The 22,474-nt window shown below is 47.5% G+C and overlaps 1 protein-coding gene and 1 long non-coding RNA gene across 2 annotated transcripts in view; both read left to right on the forward strand.

Moving 5' to 3' along the window:
* CDCP1 (CUB domain containing protein 1) overlaps positions 1-22,474 on the forward strand; it is a 56,343-nt gene that overhangs the window by 13,060 nt on the left and 20,809 nt on the right. Inside the window, 2 exon segments of the mRNA XM_070359100.1 lie at positions 12,957-13,160; positions 21,513-21,878. Of these exon segments, the coding sequence (XP_070215201.1) occupies positions 12,957-13,160; positions 21,513-21,878 (570 nt within the window).
* On the forward strand, positions 1,979-9,014 carry LOC138984641 (uncharacterized). The gene is made up of 3 exons (XR_011461882.1): positions 1,979-2,231; positions 5,555-5,680; positions 6,031-9,014. It is a non-coding gene; the product is annotated as an uncharacterized lncRNA (long non-coding RNA).

The raw sequence follows: 22,474 nt of genomic DNA on the forward strand, positions 1-22,474 counted from the left end.
GCTTACCTACATTGCTCACCCCTAGCCCAGGAAACATGCTTGTGCCCACATTGCCAAGAGTCTCAGGCTCTGCCGGCCAAAGTCCCGGGCCAAGGCTCACACCAATGCCCAGTCACTGGCAGCTGCGCCTGCGGCTCATACTCTGGTTCCCAAAGGTGCCCAGGCACCCACAAAGGTTCCAGAGTAGAGGCCTGGAGAAGGAAATGGCAACCCGCCCCAGTAGCTTGCCCAGAGAATCCCATGGACAGAGGAGCCTGGTGGGCCACAGCCCACGGGTTCCCAAAGAGTCGGGCATGACTGCAGCGACATAGCACAGCACAGAGGCCTTTATCTGCCAGTGTGAGGACAGGAGGGCGGGTGTGATCCCCCTGCTGCTGCTGTCTGCATGTCACCGCTCCTCTGCTGTTTGTACAAATGAACCCGAGGCAGGATCTGTCAAAGAACAAAACGGCTGCAGCACCAGTTGTCTTTGGGCCTTCCGAGTCTCTTGTGCATGCCCTGGCCCTCCTCCTGCGGCTTCTTCATTGCCCTGACCCCTGCCGCCGCCCCACGCCAGGGCAGTTCCACCCTGGTGTGAGGTTGTTCTTGGTCACCCCCAGGCCCTTTGTTTATAACTGTGGTCGATGTCCAGTCCTTCCTGGTGTACTGACTGATGATTGCAGTGTTTAGTGTATGGGCTTAAAGTGTGGCCCTCTTCTTTAAGGAGTCTGGGAAGCTCCTGTGCTGGCATTGAAACCATCTGTGTCGTTTCCAGGAGCTCCAGAGAGCTCTGGTTCCATAGTCCTTTATGTCTCATCACAGAGAAGAATTCGGGGAGAGCAAAGTGATAGGTGAGTGAAAGTGTTAGGCGCTCAGTTGTGTCTGATTCTTTGCGACTCTACGGACTGTAACCCTCCTTCTCCAGGAGATCTTCCCAACCCAGGGATCGAACCCCGGTCTCTTGCATTGTAGGCAGATTCTTGAGCATCTGAGCCACCAGAGAAGCACAAAAAGTGATAAATAAGAAGTGATTTGTTAGAACAGGATGTGAGGTTTACAAGGGGATGGGCGAGAAATGCCGTGCCCTGAGAACTTACTGGGCTACGGTTTTTTATAATCAAAGGAAAAGCGGGGAGGAGGAGAACTTCTTTATCTTTCTTGAGTAGACATTATGCTTCCATCATCAGCTCCTCCTCCAAGTTGAGCAGGGGAGTTTTCTTGTCCCTACATGGTCAAGCTTGGTCCACAAATTGTTTTTGTGTGTGTGTGTGCAAAGAGCGTGTCCTAACTTACTGAGCTCACTGGGCAGGATGTGGGGCTCCCTGGCGCCATTGTTTCATTGTCTGGGGGCACGTCTTATGCTTCTGCTGAATGGTTCTGCTGCCAAGCAAGCCTGCTTGGTTTTGTGGTTAAGCAAACCAGCTCTCTTGAGTCATCATTAACTCACAGGGGTCTCCATATTTTTCCTACTTATAATCCCCTAGTGGGAGTAACTATTTAATAACCGGTTTTGTCCCTTCACTCTTTCCCTGTCAGAATGGCTGGCGAATTCTTCAGTTGCTTTTGGGGGCTGAAATGAGGCCCTGTCCTGTGGCCTCCCGTCCCTCCAGACTTCCAACAATAGCCTGAAGCATTCCCCAGCCCCGGCCCGACGACCACGTGTGTGCTCAGCCACTCATTTGTGTCTGACTCTGCGACCCCAATGGCACCCCACTCCAGTACTCTTGCCTGGAAAATCCCATGGATGGAGGAGCCTGGTAGGCTGCAATCCATGGGGTCGCTAAGAGTCGGACACGACTGAGCGACTTCACTTTCACTTTTCACTTTCATGCACTGGAGAAGGAAATGGCAACCCACTCCAGTGTTCTTGCCTAGAGAATCCCAGGGACGAGGGAGCCTGGTGGGCTGCCGTCTATGGGGTCGCACAGAGTCGGACACAACTGAAGCGACTTACCAGCAGCTGCGACCTCCATGGACTGTAGCCCGTCAGGGTCCTCTGTCCATGGGATTTTTCAGGCAAGAATACTGGCGTGTGTTGCCATTGCCTTCTCCAGGGGATCTTCCCAACCCAGGGATTGAACCCATATCTCCTGTGTTGCAGGCAGATCCTTTACTGCTGAGCCACGTGGGAGGACCCACTCAGCCTCTCCGTGGGGATGCTGTGTGTGTGGGCACTCCGAGAAAGAGGATGAGGAAAGATTTGCCCTCTACTTGTAAGAGGCTGGTTTTCCCACACCAACCCAGGGAATAAGGTGGGTGGAGTGGCGAGGGGGACAGGGTTGGGGTGGGGCGGGGGGTGCCTTCTCCATCAGGCCCTGCCTGGTTTCTGAGCCAGTGCATGAGGGAGCAGCTTTACAGCTCTGATGCCTGGAAGGACAGGTGGGAGTCTCCTACCAGGAGAAGGTATTTCCTCCCCAGCTAACCAGAGGTCTGGGTTGAGATTGAAGGCCAAGTAAAGAGGAAGGAGATTCGGTAGCGGGGGTTTGGGGAACTCTCCTTAAACATAGGTGTGATTTCGCCCATGAGTCCCACTGACAGTGGCCTGCAGAAGTGAGCCTCTCCAGCCTGGGTTTCTGCAGATGCTTTTCTTCCAAGACCTGGCACTAGCCCTGTACACCCAATGCTTCGTTCCAGAATGATGGCTGCTTTTTGTCTGCCACTAACTCAGCCACTAGCCTCCCATGCCCACGGCCCCTGGGCAAGCCTCACAAAGCCACCCACGTCTCAACACGCCAGGTTCCCTTTTCTCAGGTCCTTGTCTAGAGTCACTGCCAAAAAAAAAAAAAAATCACACAGAAGAACCGCACCCCAAACATTTTGAATTCCGGGGAACTGTCAACTTTCAGTTTAAATCCAGAGCCACATTTGCAAATGATTTTGAAACAAAGTGCCTGTTTAACTATTTTAAAGAAATGCCTGTCCCTTTTGATAGCCTGAAGAGTCTCTAGCAAGCCAGCCACTGAAAAATGTTTCATTCCATTTCGCTTGGAGAGAGTAGACTGTGCCCATCACCAGGCCCCTGGCTGGCCGTGTGTGGAATTCTCTGGGCAGGGCTGGGTCTGCCATGAGCCAGTGTTCATGTGCTAGGCTCTGATGTCAGGCTGCAACCTGGCCCTGCCTCTTACTAATCACACGTGCCTGGGCAAGTTCCTTGACCTCTCTGAGCCTCGGCTTTGTCATCTTTAAAATGCGGGTTAACGTTCGAACCTGCTCTGTGGGGTGGCTGTGGGCATTTTATCAAGTGCAAGCACAGATCCTGCGTGTATTAAGTACTCATTGTTATTCTGAAGGCTGGCCTGGTATCTAGACTCCAAAGGCTTCTCATCCAAGGAAGACTGGTTAGTTTGTGAAACAGCAACTTCCCTTGCACTCCTTTTGGATGTGAATGTGGGAAATTAACTATTTCCAGGCCGGAAGATGGCTGATCTTCCTGCTGTTGGTGAGACTTTCCCCTTGGTTTGCCAGTCCGTGAACAGACCTGGCCAAGGCCACGCCAAAGAGATTTAGGGTGGCTACACCAGTTCTTCCTCCACAGCTTGCAGGCCGTGCAGCCCCAGGTCCACTGGATTAATAACACTTTAACTTTGGTGGTGTGAGAGTCTGGCACTCGCTCCCAAAACAGGCCCTGTTCTGATGGGTTATGTTGGTACCCATGCTCAGGCCCTTGGTGTCAGCCAACAGCTACACGTACTTGATCACAAGTACTTCCTCCCCTCCTGCTGGTTGATTCCGCCAGCTTTGGCAACTTCCCGGAGGACAGCTCAATGTGGTACCTGGGGGGTGGGGAGGGCAAGTGTGCGGAGGTCAAACCAGAATCTCCCAGTTGCCTCCTGAGCTCAGCAGACAGGGACATGAGGTCACTTCTCTGAGCCTCAAAGGGATGCTGAATTCGAATGAATCAACACACGTGGAAGGACCTTAATAATAGCTGGGCAGGGCTAGGCCAGGGCAGGGGAGGTGTGGAAAATGTAAGGAAGCACTCACCCTTGCACAACCCTGAGTGTGATGGTTTGCCCCTAGGCACCTTACCTGCGCTGCCCTCTCCCAGCCCAGCCCTGCCAGGACTCTGGGCTCTAGACTGAGAGCCAAGCTGCTGCAACAGTTGTTTCTCTACTTCTCACCCTCAACAACGCCCCACGAGTACTGCCCCAGTGGTTATAATGTGCTAGCTATCATTACTAATATCAACAATAACATCATTGGTTGACTACCTGGCACCGTTCTAAGCAATTCGCAGGTACTTTCTCATTTAATCCTTACAACTATTCCATTATTGCGCCCCTTTGCAGGGAGGAAAAGTAAGACACAGAGAAAGTAAAGAATTTGTCTAGCGGGACACAGCTGGTAAATGGTACCAAGCCAGGAATTGATCCCAGGCAGTCAGATTCTAGCATCCAAGCTTTTCACCACGACACTGCCAAGGTATCCTAGTCCCACTGGGTGAAGCCCGAACTCCATGGCAACAACCAAGCCTGGCCCCTGCCTCTGTCTCCAGCCTCCTCGACCCACTCTCTAGGCAAACCAGACTCCCTGGAGTGGCTCCAAGGAAGCCTTCTTCACACCTGTGGCGCTGCACCTGCCTTTCCCTCCACTATCTTTCCTGACACCCGTTTCTCTGCAAGCAAACCCCTTACTCATTTTTCTAGACCCCACTCTTGAGTCTGCTCTGTGAAGTCTTCCTTGACCACCCCGAGACAGTTCATAGCTGACCTCAGCATCTTCAGAGTACCTTGACCGTCCTTGGTGCCCTCAAGTTGCTGACTATCCGGTGGGGTCACATGGGGCAGACAGACAGGCAAACGTACACTCAGTTCTGTGAATTCAGCAATCGCCTCCCATAAGGCAGGGGTCCTCAACTTCCAATATCCAATGCCTGATGACCCGAGGGGGAGCTGATGTAATAATAATAGAAATAAAGTGCACAATAAGTGTAACACACTGGAAGTATCCCAAAACCATCCCCTCCCCTCACCCGCAGCCGTAGGAAAATTGTCTTCCATGGAGCTGGTCCCCCATGTGTAAAAAGGTTGAGGACTGCGGCCCTGAGGAGTAGAGGCAGGAGGAATCGGGATGGTGTGACCTGCGGGGTGGGTGCGGGGTGGGAGGGTGAACCCCGTGCCTTCTGCTGGTGTCTCTTCCTCTGCCTCTTGTGCTGTGAGTATCTACAGTCTAACAAGCTGAATTTTGTAAACCTGGCTCTAAAATCAAATCATCACTTTATTTGATGCTCAGCCAGCAAAGCATGGGTCTGCTCTGTGGAGGAGCAAACTCCAGCCATCGGCCCCGTGGACTCACTGAGAGAAGGATGTGGGTCTGCAGTGGGATATCTTCCCGAAAGAGGACAGGGCTGTTTCCCCAGAAGCGATTATCTCCTTATGGGCTTGCCTGGGAATCTGACTCCCACACGGGCTGCAACTGATCAGTCACGCTGATTCACAGTCGTACCGCCTGGCTCCTGTGTTCAAGTTCTCAACCTCCCAGGCATTCGTCCCGTGGGTCTTCGTATGTGTCTCCTGGTGCCCGGGCTGAGCCCAGACCCTGGCCGGGAGCCATTCTGTTCATTTTCTTTGGACAGAGAGAGTGGATGAGAGCAGAGTCTCCCAGGAAACCACACCCAGAGGCAGCAGATTCTGACCCATCTAAGAAACCGTCAATCACATTTGGCAGTCTTGTAACCTGTACTGGCCACATCTGGGAACAGGTAACTTCCTGGTGTTTCCCGGGTGAATCCCCTTCCTTGCATCTGCCTCCCTTACAAAGACAGAGACCGGCAGGGAGAAGGAGTAACAGGGGCATCTGTATAATATCCTGTGATAGGTGACTAATGAATGGTGAATAATGAATGGTGGTGATTAAAACAATTGGAAATTCCCGCCTGAGGAGCTCCTGGGGAGGCAGAAACTCCGCAAGGCATCCTAATAAGGAGAGGTCAGAAGGCAGGGGAGCGGAGGATGAGAGCTGTGACTCACGTGCCCACGTGTGGCGCCTGCAAGCTCTCCAGCCGGCAGCCCACGCACTGCTAACGTAAGGGTCGCCTTGGATTTCTTTCAGCCCCTGAGCCCTCGAAATCGTGCCGGAATCTGGAGCTTTGTCTGGGTTCCTGTGAACTTGGGTAATAGATCTTCAAAAATAACCAGACCAACGAAATACCAAGTTCCTGGGGAGACAAAAGAAAGAGATGCTGAAGAAGAAGATGCCTATCCATTTTATTTAAATTACAGTGCATTTATCAAGCACTCAGATGTGCCAGCGTGACTGGTGGGAGTGGGCTGGGGGTTGTGGTAGGAGGTTGAGATTGCTTCTGCTGCTGCTGCTGCTGCTGCTAAGTTGCTTCAGTCATGTCTGACTCTGTGCGACCCCATAGATGGCAGCCCACCAGGCTCCCCTGTCCCTGGGATTCTCCAGGCAAGAACACTGGAGTGGGTTGCCATTTCCTTCTCCAATGCATGAAAGCAAAAAGTGAAAGTGAAGTCGCTCAGTCGTGTCCGACTCGTAGCGACCCCATGGACTGCAGCCCACCAGGCTCCTCCGTCCATGGGATCCTCCAGGCAAGAGTACTGGAGTGGGGTGAGATTGCTTCTACAGGGTTGAAATTTTCATTTCAAGGGGTGATGAATGGTGGGGAGTGGGCAAGAGGGAAGATGTGCAAACAAGGTGTCCTTCTCAAACTCCAAGCATTTGTGATAAATGAGTTATAAGTTATTTTACTCAAGCAGTGGCAGGGGTCAGGGTCTCTCTGCTACTTTTATTATAGTGAAATAAAAGTGAAAATTGGAAGTTAGCTGCACAGTCCTGTCCAACTCTTTGTGATCCCATGGACTATAGCCTGCCTGGCTCCTCTGTCCATGGCATTCTCCAGGCAAGAGTACTGGAATGGGTTGCCATTAAAAATGCCACGGACAGAGGAGCCTGGCGGGCTACAGTCCAAAGGGTGGCAAAGAGTCGGACATGGCTGAGTGATTGGGCACACATGCAAGGGGTTAGCATTGGTAGGGGGCTGGGTAAAGAGGGTCCAGGTTTCAAGTATATATATGGTTGAATCATTGTCTTCTCCCTCTGGCTGTGCCCCTCCAGCTGGTATGTTAATCATTGAGGATGAGGGGGGGAGCAGTGGAAAATGACAGTCCAGTGGGTGATGTGGCCTTGCCTTTATTATATGCTATGAAAACAGCATATAATAAAAGATCCCCTCCTTGTGCAAAGGCAGGTAGGCCTTCAGTGCTGCCTGGGCTCCGGACCCACGGTTGGATGGCATCACTGACTTGATAGACATGAGTTTGAGTAAGCTCCGGGAGTTGGTGATAGACAGGGAAGCACGGCATGCTGCAGTCTATGGGGTCGCAAAGAGTTGGACACGACTGGACTGAACTGAACTGGGCTCTGGACCAGGGGGATCCTCTGGTCTGGGGCACTGAAGGAGAGAGATGAACTAGGGCCTGACCGTAGAGCATTCCAGGTTGTTCATCTCAAAGTCAGAGTGAAGAAACATGGTTAGATGTTAAAAGTCCACCCAAGTGAGTCATTTAACTCATCTGACAAGGCTCCATCTGCTGTATTTCCGAAATGAATTTGGATGAAAATCTGGGTTATTTAGACCCCAAAATAAAGCAACAACAGAAGTAGCATGAGCAATCCATTAAGGAAGAACTGGCATACTCAATCATTAGCGTCGGGACATTTGGCTTTCCATCTGGAGAAAAACGAAAGGGAATCCCTACCTCCTACTGTAGGGATTTTAAAAAAACACAAAAGTTTCCAGTTCGGACTCCCAGGTCCCACAAAGGCCCTATTCTGACTTAGAACTTTATCATTTTTACAGCCCGTCACAGATCATTTAGTCTAGACTGTTAACCCCCACGGGACACGGACTCTGCTGCTTCTATTACATCATTTGCGCCCAGGATGGTCCCTGGAACATAGTTGTTGTTGTTGTTGAGTCACTCAGTCATGCCCGACTCTGCCACCCCGTGGACTGCAGCACGACAGGCCTTCCTGTCCATCGCCAACTCCCGGAGCTCGCTCACACTCATGTGATGAGTCGGTGATGCTGTCCAACCATCTCATCCTCTGTCACCCCCTTCTCTTCTGCCCTCAATCTTTCCCAGCATCAGGGTCTTTTCCAATGAGTCAGCTCTTTGCATCAGGTGGCCAATGTATTGGAGCTTCAGCTTCAGCATCAGTCCTTCCAATGAATATTCAGGGTTGATTTCCTTTAGGATTGACTGGTTTGATCTCCTTGCAGTCCAAGGGACTCTCAAGGGTCTTCTCCAACACCAGTTCAAAAGCATCTGTTCTTTGGCAGTCAGCCTTCTTCATGGTCCAGCTCTCACATCCGTACGTGACTAATGGAAAAACCATAGCTTTGACTATATGGACCTTTGTCATATGACTCTAAAAACTGTTGGAATGAATAGGTGACTTCAAAGAATTTAAAAGAAAAAACAGATGTATGGCAAAACCAATACAATATTGTAAAGTAATTAACCTCCAATTAAAATAAATAAATTTATATTAAAAAAAAAAAACAACTTCTGAAAGAGCTCATACATTTTTTTTTTTGGCTGTCATTGATAATGAGATAGATGGTCATACATGCAGAGTTATTTGGGGTACTGCTGAAAAGCAGGAGAGAGGATTTGAGTAGAGACATGTTAGTGAGATCAGCCTTTTCGTCTCAAGATTTAATTTAAAGCTATATGAAATTATTACACTTACCTTGGGAGAAACTCAGCCCACTTCAAAATATTATTAAACCATATTTTAACTGTGGTCATGATTATTCTTCTTTTCATTTATTAAGTGCCTACTTTGTGCAGAAACACAGTCTTTCTAACACAAGTTTTCCCTCTTTTTTTTCTAATTTATTAAGGCATAGCTTACACATAATAAACGTTACCAATGTCAAGTGCCCAGTTTGATGCCTTTGGGCATTTGTGTGCCGCCTATAATCACCATCATGGTCAAGATACAGAACGGTTATTTCACCCTACACTGTCTCCTCTGCCCTCTTTGTTTCCATCCCCTCCTCCCACCTCCAATCTTAGGGAACCACTGATCTGCTTAGGGTCTAACAGTCAGTTAAAGTAACAGTAATCAGGAATTCCCTGGAGGTCCAGTGGTTAGGACACTGCCCTTCCACTGCAGGGGGCCCCAAGTTCAATCCCTGGTCAGGGAACTGAGATCCCACAAGCTTCAAGGCATGGTAAAAAAAAACAACCCAAAAAACAGTAATTGTAAGAGTCAAGAATTTTTGAATATTTTTACCAAAGAGGAGAAATGAGAAAGAAATGGGTAACCTAGCCAGCCAGACTGCAGCCCTGAGACAAATTGCAGCTTCACTGGACAACGAGTTAGCCCCCCTGGAGACCCAGGGTAGGGGGCCACAAAGAACTGGGTGCTCCAAGAAGTTTGTTTTTATACAAATAATGTGGTGAAACCTTTTTTTGTGATTACAGAAAAAGAAGGCAAGGGTTTACATATTCAGTTCAGATATACATCTGCCCACTGAGTTTCTGATCATGCATCTGGACTTATTTTTTTAAATATTTCTTCTTAAAAATTTTGTTTATTTGGCTGTACCAGATCTTCATTGTGGTTTGTGGGATCTAGTTCTCCAACCAGGGATTGAACCCAGACCCGCTGTGTTGAGAGCATGGAGCCCTAGCCACTGGACCACCAGGCAAGTCCTTGGACTCATTTTTAATCTGGTATCTTAAAGAACCCCTGGACCTTCCCCCGCTCTCAGAAGATTCTCAAAGGCCGTGCTGCTTGAAGATGAAGCAGGAAGTAAAGAAACTTCTGCCTCAGAGGATGTTTTCTTTTTCTGAAGCTATTAATTATAAAGCTCAGAGTCCCTGATTTATAAGAAACTAAAGAGTCCCACTAAGATTTATAGCCCAAACTGAAACACAGGAATGGTGGTAAGTCTATGAGAAATTACATGGTGCAAAGACAAGAATGTGGAGATTTTATGTGGTGCTGTCAGGTGGGTCATCAATTCTGCCTCCATGAGGGAACCCAGCAGGCACTGTTTGGGTCCCAAGGCTGTCACTGAGGAAGACAGGCAAACTCCTGCTGCCCTCTGGGAGGCAGCGGCTCGCGTTCTGGTCTCGGGAGGTGGGAATGAGTAACATGGGTCCTCCAGAGGATGAACAAACAGCAGGGGCAGGACAGCTGGGTTGGGGTGGGGTGAACACTTTGGGTAATGGTCAGGGATGGCTCTGAGGAGGTGATCTTTGAGCTAAGACCCCCAAAACAAAAAGGAACCAGCTTTTGCTAGAGAAAGAGCATTATAAAAACCAGGACCAGCACATGCAAAGGCCCTGAGGTAGCAAAGAGGCTTGTGTTCAGGAAAAAGGGCAAAGGTAGCCGTGCTCAGTGGCCAAGGTGGAGACGGATGCGAGCTGAGGGTAGAGAGATAAGCCCTGCTCCAAAATATGCAAAACCTGAGCCCTCTTGGAAACAAAGTAGCGAAGCCAGCTGTGCCAGTGCCCCCTGAGCTCCTAGTCGCGTGTCACGGCTGGGCGGTAGTACGGAATGCTTACATTGGCAAAATGGCTTCTTATTTCCTTGGATACTGATCATAGATGAGCTGCCTGGGAAGGTAGAGCTAGTCTAGCCCAACCTCCTCATTTTACAAAGGAAGGAACAGAGGCCCAGAGGGTAAAGTTCTAACCTCATAACCTGGAGGAAATATTTGCAGTTCATTATTGTTACTGAAAGGAGGAGGGGTGTGCGGGGAGTCCAGCTGCTTGCTGCTCAAAAGGCAATAAACAGGCCAGGTTGGTGGAAAGGAAAGTTTGTTTTATTTCAGATGGCAGCAACTGTAGGGGGAGGGTGGCAGACATCTGTGCAAAGGCCAACCCCCCACCCGGCCGCCATCGACAAGCGGGGGGTGAGAGCATTTACAGACAGATTCGGGGGTGGGGGGCACGTGCAGAAACAGCACAGTCATCTCTAACAGCCAGCTTCAAATCGGTCATCAGTGGTCTGACCAGCACCATCTTGGTTGTTGTACGTACAGTTAATCTTCAGGTGCGGGGTGTGCTTGTTCCCATTTCTTTTCGGTCAGTTCTCAGAATTGAGGCAGCTCAAGTCCTGGGAACAGTCTGGTCAGCATGTAGTTAACTTCGCCACCTGGTGCTTTGGTATCTGTAAGACAGCTCACAGGATACACTCAGAATATTATCCCCAGCCCTTGAGAAAGAACTAAAGGTCCTTGACTGTGCTTAATGACTACGTTATTATTATTTAGTCTTCTTTGACTGTTTTCCTTTGTTTCCACATTTCTCATTTCTCTGAGGAAACTTGTTCTTTGACTCAAGTTTGACTAAAGGCAAAAGGCAGGCAGAGGCCATGGTGGGGGCGGGCACAAGGACCATATTGTCCTGCTCTGTTTCATTATGTCAGATTGAGAGATCAGTTTCCACCCCGTATAAAGAGCTGCTGGCGGGTGGGGCTGGCATAGAGCGAATGAGGGGGAGGGGTTCAGAGGAGGTTGACAAAAATCCAGATGTTTGATGGCACACAGCAACTGGCAGGTGGGAACACGGGCACATGTGTGCCCTGAGTGGGAGAAGTGAGCACAGCTCTTGAGCAGGCTTGCAGCTCTGGGAAAATGAAGTCACGCGGTTGGTCAAAAACTGGAAAGAACTCAGTTGTCACTGAATGGGTGCCCAGATGAATAGATTGCAGTCTCTCCAGACAGTGGAATACTATGCAGCAATGAAAAGGAACAAACTGCAGACCCATGCAGTAACGTGGGTGACCCTCAGACATGCTGAGCAAAAGCAGCCAGCTGCTGTTTTGCAGGAAAGTCTAAGTCAGGCAAAACTAATTGATAGTTTTCTGGGGCCAGGAGTGGAGGTCGGTGGCTAAGTGCACTGAGGGAGCTTCTGTGGATGATGAACATTTTTATATTTAATCGCGGTGGTATACACACGTATACACATTTGTCAAAAGTCTTTTAGGTCTTTCTTAATGTCTGTAAATTATATCTCAATAAATTTGATTCTAAAAATTTTGAAAAGGAAAGGGGAAAGTAAAGCTTTTGGTTAAACTGCTGTTCACTGGCTAGGTGGTTACGGAGCACCTCTTGTGCATATGAGCAAGGTGCCATAACAGGTGCCAAGCGGCTGTTTGTGCCAAACACGGTAGGGAAGAGGACTGACAAGCCCCGTGGTTCCCTCCTCCAGAAGACCGTCCCCCCATTCTCTGTACCCAGCCCGTCAGCCACCCAGAGACCACAGTCAGCACCCAAATCCAGGAAGGAACAGGGATCACTAAGGAGAAAAACAGCTCTTCCTTTTGGCCTGGGAGGACCTAAAAATCCCTCAAGCAGAGGGAATGGGAAGGAGATGGGACTGGTTCATCCTGACCCAATGCACCCACCTCTCTGTTTAGTAACCAACCCCCGTCTGTCTGGCTTGATACAGTTTGCTCATGTAATTTTGCTGAGCGCTGGTCTGAGGTCTGAGCCATGTTTGGCTCTGACTCGCCAAGTTCATCGATCAGTATGTTTATATCTAATTTCTGCAAGTTTACCCAGCCTCCACTACTGCATATATGTGTGCACAGGGCATCACAGATAAACATGTGTCTCTACAGAATGACAGTTTCTATGAGTGGACTTTTACCTACAGTCGTACTGTGAAGAGATATGGCAGTTTCTGTTTAATATTGCACAGATAGGGGTATCTGGACGCATACTGCTCTGGACATCTAGAACATGGTGCAGTGCTTTTAATTTTTCGAGAAATGAATAAGCCATATCAGAGATGAACATCAGGGCCTAGCCCTCAGTGGCCGGGTTCTGTCTACAGGTAAGGATGATGCTGTCATTTGGTATCACCCCGCTTCTCAGACCTGGAGGAAGGAATAAAAGGGTTCAGAAGACCATCCTCCTGGACCAGCTGAGGGGACGGCAGCAGGCAGGCAGCCCTAGTTCATTCTATTATTTTTCTTCCTTCTTTCTGAAGCTTATGAGATTGATCTGCCACGTGGAAGCGGTGTCACAGTCCTCCTGAAGCCTGCGACCCAAGCTCTGCCAGTGAAACTCTGTTACATCATGTCTAAAAGATGGGAAACCACCCTGTCCATCAAAGCCGGAGAGAAAAAGGTCTTTTCCTTTAGCTGCCAGGATCCACATAATTACTTCGTTATCGAGATCCAGAAGAATATTGGTAAGTACTCACTCATGGACTCTTTGGCCTCCCTGTCTCTTCTTTCCAAGCTAACCCGGCCTGTACTGCTAGAGAGGTGAGACCTGTTCTGAAATTCTGCACTCTCTTTAGCTTGTATGTGGCCAGTCACAGTCCTAAGCGTTTTGCATGGTTTCAGGTTTGTTTTTTCATTTAATCCTCAAAGCAGCCCTAAGAGAAGTTCTCAAAGGAAGTCACTTGCCTAAGATGGCACAGTGGGTATGTCTCAGCAAGACAGGAACCCCAAGTATTCGGGAATTGTGGATCCAGAGTGTCTGCCTGTGACCACCATGCAACACTGTCTCATAGCAGAGCTACGGATCCTCGGGTAATGCTCTGTCTGATGTGCTAAAAACATCTGGCCGAGCAGGAGTGGAAGTCAAGGGAGCTGGAGGACAGAAGAATTGGAAGATTGAGGAGATAAGAGTGGGGTAGTGGATCCACTAGTTACAACGGGAAAAAAAACACCAGCTTTGCAGGCTGAGGGACCTGGTTTGACTTCAAGTGCCAGGGCGACTGATCATGTGCCTTGATTGCATGGCTTCATATAAGTTACTTACCTGCTTTGCGATTTCGTTTTCTAGTCTGTAAAACAAGAGTCATTGTACCAACCAATAGGGATGTTTTCGGGATGAAATAAAATAATGGATTGAGGTGTATAACATACTGGCCTTCAATAAACTACAGATACTTGGCATTATTAATGATAACTTGAGTTTGGGATAGGAGATTGATGTAAGAAATACTAATCAGGCAGAGAGAATTAAAGGTATACTTTCCCAGTTATTTTAAGGTGGCATGCCAATGAGGAACTAATAGATGTATTAACAACAATGAGAACACTATTTTGACTTTGTAATCAAAGTCATACTCAGAAAATTTCTTCACCTTTAACTAAAAATAGATCATGAAGGAAGAAGAAGAATAAAATAAACCTTGAGAAGAAGGAATTCATAAAAATAAAAAGAGAAATTAAAGTACGTAAAAGCAGTTTTAAAAATTGTGTTTATGGACTTCCCTGGTGGTCCAGTGGTTAAGAATCCGCCTGCCAATGCAGGGGACACGGGTTCAATCTCTAGTGCAACTGAGCCCATGCGCCACAACTACTGAGCCCGGGCTCCACAACAGGAGAAGAGCCTGCAGGGAGAAGCCTGTGCGCTGCAGCCAGAGAGCAGCCCCCACTCCACACAACTACAGAAGGCCCGCACACAGCAGTGAAGGCCCCGTGCAGCCAAAAAGAAGTGTTCGTAACCAAAGCCAAAACCTGGTTCTTTGTAAAGGCCAATTAAAAAGACAAATCTCTGACTAGTCTCCAGGCAAGAAGAGAAATTGCAAATATATAACACTGAATGTATACATGTGGATTTAATGACATATAGAAAGCAGATTGCTGAACTGTAAGAGACTGGTAATAATTGTGAAAATCTGAATGACAAAATGATTTCCAGGGAAAATTTACTGGGCCAGATTGACTCAAAGAAAGGGAGGAAATGTGAATAAGTATATGATCAAGGAGGAGACTGGAAAAAATGTCCAGTGTGAAGGAGAAAGGGTTTGGGTTTGTCAGAGATGGTTTCACAGAAGCGTCCTATGAAACTCCAAGTAGCAGATAATTTCTGTGATATTTAAACAATTCCAGAGGAAGGTTGACAAACCTTTTTTTTGTAAAAGGCCAGAGAGTAAATATCTTAGACGTTCTATGCCAGATGGTGTCTGTCACAACTCCTTTGCTCTGCTATGATAGCACAAAATCAGCCATAGACAATAGATAAACAAATGGGCAATGAACATCCCGTGTTTATTTACAAGAACAGATGTTTGACTGGATTGGGCCTATGAGCTGTGGTTTGTCAAACCCCATTCTAGAACGTTGAAAGAGGTGAAGTTTCATAGTTCATTTTCTAAGGTCCTTAAAACCCTGATGTCAGACTCTTCCCCTGCATAAAAAGAAAATAGACTAATCTCTTATGAATATGCTTTGCCCCCCAAATCCTAAGTAAAATAGAAGTATATCAGATCCAAAAATTTCATGGAAAGACCAAAGCAACAAGAGCAAGAGGACTTGTTGGAAGACAGGATAGTTCTAACCATTAGCCAATCAGCTCAATGAACTGCAGCATGTGAGTATGTGAAAGGGAAGAACTGCAGTCGATTTTTTTTTCAATTGTGTTTATTTTTGACTGTGCCGGGTCCTCGTTGCTGAGCATGGGTTATCTCAAGTTTCAGAGTGTGGGGGCCACTCTTGATTGCGATGTTTGGGCTTCTCATTGCAGTGTCTTCTCTTGTTGCGGAGCACAGGCTGTAGGCGCACGGGCTCAGTAGTTTTGGCTCATGGGTTAGTTGCCTTGTAGCATGTAGGATCTTCCTAGACTAGGGTTCAAACCCGTGTCCCCTGCATTGGCAGATGGATTCTTAACCACTGGACCACCAAGGAGGCCCACACTTGATCATCTTAATAGATGATTTTAAATGATTTTAATAAAATGCTCTGGCACGCATGCTCAGTCACTTCAGTCATGTCCGACTCTGCAGTGCTGTGGACTATAGCCTACCAGGCTCCTCTGTCCATGGGTTCTCCAGGCAAGAATACTGGAGTGGGTTGCCATGCCCTCCTCCAGGGGATCTTCCCAACCCCAGGATCAAACCTGCATCTTTTGCATTGCAGGCTTCTTTACCACTGAGCCAACGGGGAAACCCAAAAACACTCTTAGTAAACCAGAAATAGAGGAATGTTTTCTTAATCCAATAAATTATATTCATCAAAAACTAATAGCAGAGACTTCCCTGGCGATCCAGTGGTTAAGACTCCATGCTTCCACTGCAGAGGGCATGGATTTGATCCCTGATAGGGGAAGTTCCGCTTGCTGCACAGTGTGGCCAAAAAAAGCAATAACAAGTATATTTAACCATCAGACATAGAAGCATTACCAGAAAAACAAGGAACAACATAAGGATTCCCACTGTGCATGCTTTTGGGCGCCAGTATTCAAAGGTTCTGTTTAACTATTTAGAGATAATCTTAATAAATACATAGGATGTATATGAAGCAAAATATACAATTTTCCTGAAAGACCGAAGAGAAGACATAAGTAAATGGAGAGATGTTCCCATGTTACCTGATGAAAATCTCAGTATTTTTTGTGTCGTTTCTCCCCAAAATTAATTTATGAGTTTAAGTCAATTACAGTTAAAATGTCAGTAAAGCTTTTACATAGGTGAGGAGTCTAAATATACTTAGAATTCAAAGGAATGGTGTATTGCTATTACAGAAAGAAGGAAATCTATGTATTAATGTTTGACATGGAAAGATCCCCCTGGTCGTTTTGTTCCATGCAAAACAATGCAGCTTTCAGTAGGAGAAGAGTTTGTATAGTTTGTTGCTGTTATTTAGTCGCTAGGTTGTATCTGACTCTTTTTGGACCCCACGGGCTGTAGCCCGCCAGTCTCCTCTGTCCATGGGATTTTCCAGGCTAGAATTCTGGAGTGGGTTGCCACTTCCTGTTCCAGGGGATCTTCCCAAACCAGGGATCAAACCCGTGTCTCCTGCTTGACAGGCAGATTCTTTCCCACTAAACTATACAAGGAAGCCCTTGTATAGCTTAATTTCACTTTATTAAGTACACAGAATCATACTGAGCCTCAAGTCTGGAGGGTTAAACACCAAAATGCTATCCTTATATTATTTCTCTAGTGAGTAGGGGAGGGGCACAGGTGGCATCCATGGTCTTCTTTCTGTTCCTCTGTACTGTCATTTTTTTACAAGCAGGCATTACTTTTATAACCAGTTAAGTCAAGAAAATGACTGCCATCTTGAAAAAAGGAAAAAGATACCACAATCGTATCTCACAAGACACATCTCATGAGCCCCGTCTCACACAGTTTCCCAAATAATAAAAACCCATGCTCGCAGTTTCTGAAAATGATATGAAAATAACATTTTTAGAATTATAAATCTACACACTGGAATCAAGTTCAGTGTTCTGCTTACCTCTGGTTTTTGAAAACCTTTCTGAATAAACATTCTGAAAGTTTCAATGTTTAGCCCCTCTGCTGTCATCCCTTCTTTTTTAAAAAAGAAGTTCAGTTTTTATTTTATATTAGATATAACTGATTTACAATGCCATCCCTTCTCGAAGGACTCCATTAAAGCTAATGAAGGTAGAAGTCTGTGCGGGGGAACTGAGGTGTGAATCACTTCAGAAATGACGCTTCTCCATCCTCTGGATAAGGAATCATTTGAGTTACGTAAACCTTTTTACACTGGACGGGGAACTGAAGACTTGGAGGCTCCAAAATCACTGCAGATGGTGATTGCAGCCATGAAATTAAAAGACACTTACTCCTTGGAAGGAAAACATGACCAACCTAGGCAGCATATTCAAAAGCAGAGACATTACTTTGCCAAGAAAGGTCCATCTAGTCAAGGCTATGGTTTTTCCAGTAGTCATGTATGGATGTGAGAGTTGGACTATAAAGAACGCTGAACACTGAAGAATTGATGCTTTTGAACTGTGGTGTTGGAGAAGACTCTTGAGAGTCCCTTGGACTGCAAGGAGATCCAACCAGTCCATCCTAAAGGAGATCAGTCCTAGGTGTTCATTGAAAGGACTGATGTTAAAGCTGAAACTCCAGTACTTTGGCCACCTGATGCAAAGAGCTGACTCATTTGAAAAGACCCTGATCCTGGGAAAGATTGAGGTCAGGAGGAGAAGGGGACGACGAAGGAGGAGATGGTTGGATGGCATCACCGCCTCAATGGACATGAGTTTGGGTGGACTCTGGGAGTTGGTGATGGACAGGGAGGCCTGGCATGCTGCAATTCATGGGGTCGCAAAGAGTCGGACACGACTGAGCCACTGAACTGAGCTTGTGTGTCCATTTGAAAACTAAGCTCTTAGCAGCACATTAAAAAGTGTCCACACAACCTGACAGCCGCAGGGTCACGTGACTGGTGGCAGAGCTGTGGCTGAGAGACGGAGCTTTTTTGCTCCAGGTACTTGGTATGGAATTAAGTCAGAATCACTGCCTTAGTTGGGTTAAGTGATCCCATATGAACACGGAAGCCAGTAGGAGCCACTCCGAGCCACATGGCAGGTGTAGCTAAAAAGTAGACCTGGCTTAATGCAAACAGTAGAGTTTCTGTGAGCTCCAAAACGTTGATACTATCTTTACCTACACACAAAACCTGATTTTAGCTGCATTCGTCACCTCGTTATCTAACCTTGCTTTATCACTTGAGCAGTGCAGGGCACTGGCAAGAGTGCAGGGCACTGGCAAGAGCGCAAGTCAACAAACAACAGTCTGGGCTTTCGTCCTGGGAGTGTGTGCACTGTGAGCAGCACACAAGCCACCGGGACTCTGGGTCTCTTTGCAAAAAATGAGAGGCTTGATGTGCTGACCTCAGAGGTCCTTGACAGCTCTGAAATTCTCCTATAAGTCCTTTTCGAGTTGGCAGTAGTTTCGCATACTCCCCCGGAGCAGCAATAAAACACTTGCAGATTATTATTACAGTGGCCAGAGTGCTTTGCACCTTTCAGATTCCCTGTGCTCGAGACAGCAAAAGCCACACTGCCTTTTCCTTAGTGCCTCCCTGAGACAACCTTTCTCCCTTTGTTTTCTTTTGTTTCTTTTAAATTTCTTTTCAATGGGAGTACGATTGCTTTACCATGTTGTATTAGTTTCTGCGTGCAGCAAGGTGAATCAGCCATAGGTATACATGTATCCCCGCCCCCTTGAGCCTCCCTCCAGGCCCTCTGGGTCATCACAGAGCACGGGCTGAGCTCCCTGTGCTATGCAGCAGCTTCCCACTAGCTATGTATTTCGCACATGGTCGTGTGTATATGTCAGTGCTCCTCTTTCAGTTCATCCACCTTCTTCTTCCCCCGCTGTGTCCGCACGTCCATTCTCTATGTCTGCATCTCTGTTGTTGTTCAGTCACTCAGTTGTGTCTGACTCTGCGACCCCATGGACTGCAGCACGTCAGGCCTTCCTGTTCCTCCCTCTCTATTCTGACAGCATCTCTATTTGCTGTTCTGCAAATAGGTTCATCATACCATATTTTAGATTCCATATATATGCGGTAATATACAATATTTGTTTTTCTCTTTCTGACTTACTCTGTAATACAGATTCTAGTTAAATCCACCTCACTGAAAATTCTCCCTTTGTTTTAAAAAGGTTTAGGAAACAAAGTACATCAAAGGATTAGATATTAGCCTTAGGGGAAAAGATTCAACAGCAGTGGTAATAACATACCAGCATTAAAGCCAGGAGGCAAGAAGATGACCTGGCCTCTGGGTTCCAGCCATTAAGGGCTTGTACACTCAGGGCATACTCCATCTGTTGATGACTGCACTGATGGGAAAACCAGTTTTAAAGGGTAGAGCTTGGCGCAGTGCCTGAAAAATTATGAAATCATGACTTTCGGGATCAAGGAGGTAGGACGTCCCAAAGCACAAGCCCCACTGCAAAGGGTCCCCCTCTGGGGGCTGAGAATGCAGCCACAAGCTGGACTCCACTGACTTAATCTGGAAAACAATGCTAGTTTCCCCTGCTCTTCAAAAGCAGAGTTCCTGTGACACTTTTTTCACAAGCTGGAACGGTGTAAATTGAAGCAGCAATTACCATAGGACATATTTTGCTAATGGAGGCACAAAGTAATTTGAAATAAAGCACAGATGCTCACAGATACAGTACAGAGCTGTGACGGCTTGTTGCTGAGAGGCTGAGTCTCATTCCAGGGGAGAGAGAGCAATGCCCACTCCCCAGGTACGCACTGCCTCTCTAATGGCTCCCTGCAAAATAAACACCAAACGCTGTTCACGCTTTCCACCTTTTTTCATAAAAGCAAAAATTCTCTTTGGATTTATTTTGGTTCGTGGAAACACGTACTACTGTAAGTCTTTCATAAAAGCGAAGTGGTATAAAGCGAAGTTGCAAAAAGTGGGGGAGACGTGTAGTTAGGAGGTAACTTTGGTCTGGCCCACTGGAAGAAGAGCCTGACTGGGGATTCTTGTCTTTAAGTTGGTATCAAGAGAGTTCCCTTGGGAGAGGACTCTCCTAGCGGTCCAGTGGTTAAGGCTTCGCTTTCCAGTGTAGGAGGTACGGGTTTGATCCCTGGTCAGAGAGCTAAGGTCCCACATGACTCTCAGCAAAAAAACAAAACAAAACCATAACATAAAACAGAAGCAATATTGTAACAAATTCAATAAAGACTTAAAAAAAATAAAAGGTCCAAAAAAAAAAAAACTCTTAAAAAAAAAGGAGAGTTCCCATCGGAAGAAACCTGTGAAGAAGTGAGGAAAAACAGGATAAGAGGAAAACTTAATAAAATGAGTAAAGTGAGGGATACTTGTGGTTTTAGCTGTAGGCTGAATGGGAACTTGAGTGGCAGTTGCCGGGCTGGGTCATGTGAAAAGGGGCAGAGGGTCAGGCTGATGGTGACTGGGGCTTCCCCTGTGGCCCCGTGATAAAGAACACTCCTGCTAATACAGGAAACGCAAGTTTGATCCCTGGGTTGGGAAGATCCCCTGGAGGAGAGAATGGCAACCCACTCCAGTGTTCTTGTCCAGAGAATCCCATGCACAGGGGAGCCTGGTGAGCTGTGGTTCATAGGGTCACAAAGAGTCGGACACGACTGAAGACCCTCTGAGGGGATGCGAGTCGGGGAGCAGGGAAGTCTCAGGCTTTTCTGCCCCAAAGCAGTTCCCTCCAGCCAAGGCACTTCCCCAGAGAGGGACACACTCCTGAACCATGGGCAGGCAACATTCACGTAGCCAGGAGATGGGGGGCGGCGGGGGGAATGGTTTGGGGATGATTCAATAAATTACAATAAATTACATTCATTGTGCACCTTACTTCTATTGTTTTTTTAGCCTTTATTTTTTTTACCTTTTAAAAAAAGTATCTATTTTTAATTGGAGGATGATTGCTTTACAGTGCTGTGTTGGTTTCTGCCAGGTGTTGTTCAGTTGCTCAGTTGTGTATGGCTGTTTGCAACCCCATGGACTGCAGTGTGCCAGGCTTCCTTCCCTGTCCTTTACCGTCTCCCCAGATTTGCTCAGACTCATGTCCATTGAGTCAGTGATGCCATCCAACCATCTCATCTTCTGCCGCCCCCTTCTCCTCCTGCCCTCCGTCTTTCTCAGTGTCAGGGTCTTGTTTTTTCTGCTACACAACATGAATATTTCTACTGTTACCAAATCAGTGCCACCTCAGATCATCAGGTGTTAGATCCCAGAGGTTGAGGACCCCTGCACTCCAGGGGCTGAAGAGGTGGGGCAGTGAGGGGCCCAGTAGCGTTTGTGACCAGACCGTTTTGTGACTGTGTTTCAGACTGCGTGTCAGGCCAGTGTCCCTTTGGGGAGGTTTATCTTCAGCCTTCCACGTCGGTGTTGCCCACCCTCAACAGAACCTTCATCTGGGACATCAAAGCAAGCAAGAATGTCAGTCTCGAGCTGCAGTTCTCCCTGTCACGCCTGAGGCAGATTGGGCTGACGGAGAACTGCCCGGATGGAGTCACTCACCGCATCAGCGGCCGCGTCGACGCCAGCACGATGGTCAGGATCGGGACCTTCTGCGGCAATGGCACTGTGTCCCGGATCAAGATGCAAGAGGGAGTGAACCTGGCCTTGGACCTGCCGTGGTTCCACAGCAGAAACGTCTCTGGCTTCAGCATCGCAAACCGCTTGTCGATAAAACGTGAGCTTGCCCACCCCCGTCTCCCCCAGTAGTGGCTGAGGTTGAAACCTACAAAATCAGCCTCGCTTTCCATCAGAAACAGTCTGATGGCGGTGGTTTTGTGATTCCACCTGACCCCTTAAAGCACATCCCACTCTTTTGTGAACACACAGGACGCCTGGTGTGAGCCCACCCTTCGCTGTTACACAGACCCTGTGGCGACTCTTTCCTTTGTCCTTGGTATTTGACACTTGTGTTCAAGAAACAGAACGGGACTGGCTGCACAAATCTATCGCTCCGTGACTCTGTTTCTCATGTCTTTGTCCTGTCTTCTGTCTCTTTCGTATTTTCTAGAATCATATCGGTGGCCGTGTGCCAAAGCTGGCTCACAGCAGTTCTGAGTGCCAGTTGCTAAGTGTTCTGGAATTTTGTGAGCTGGTAGTAAACAGAGCAATTACTAAAACTATATAAACTTATAGCTAGATAAATTAGTTGAGGAGCAAAGGTAATAAGAACTTGAAGCTCATCCTTCTTAGTTACTGCAGTTTTCTCTATGGTCTGAGGGTGGGTATGCCGATGGATCTGTATGGTAAAAATCCTATGTTATGGGAGAGGCT

Source organism: Bos mutus, chromosome 22, assembly GCF_027580195.1.
Source record: "Bos mutus isolate GX-2022 chromosome 22, NWIPB_WYAK_1.1, whole genome shotgun sequence".
Lineage (NCBI taxonomy): Eukaryota > Metazoa > Chordata > Mammalia > Artiodactyla > Bovidae > Bos > Bos mutus.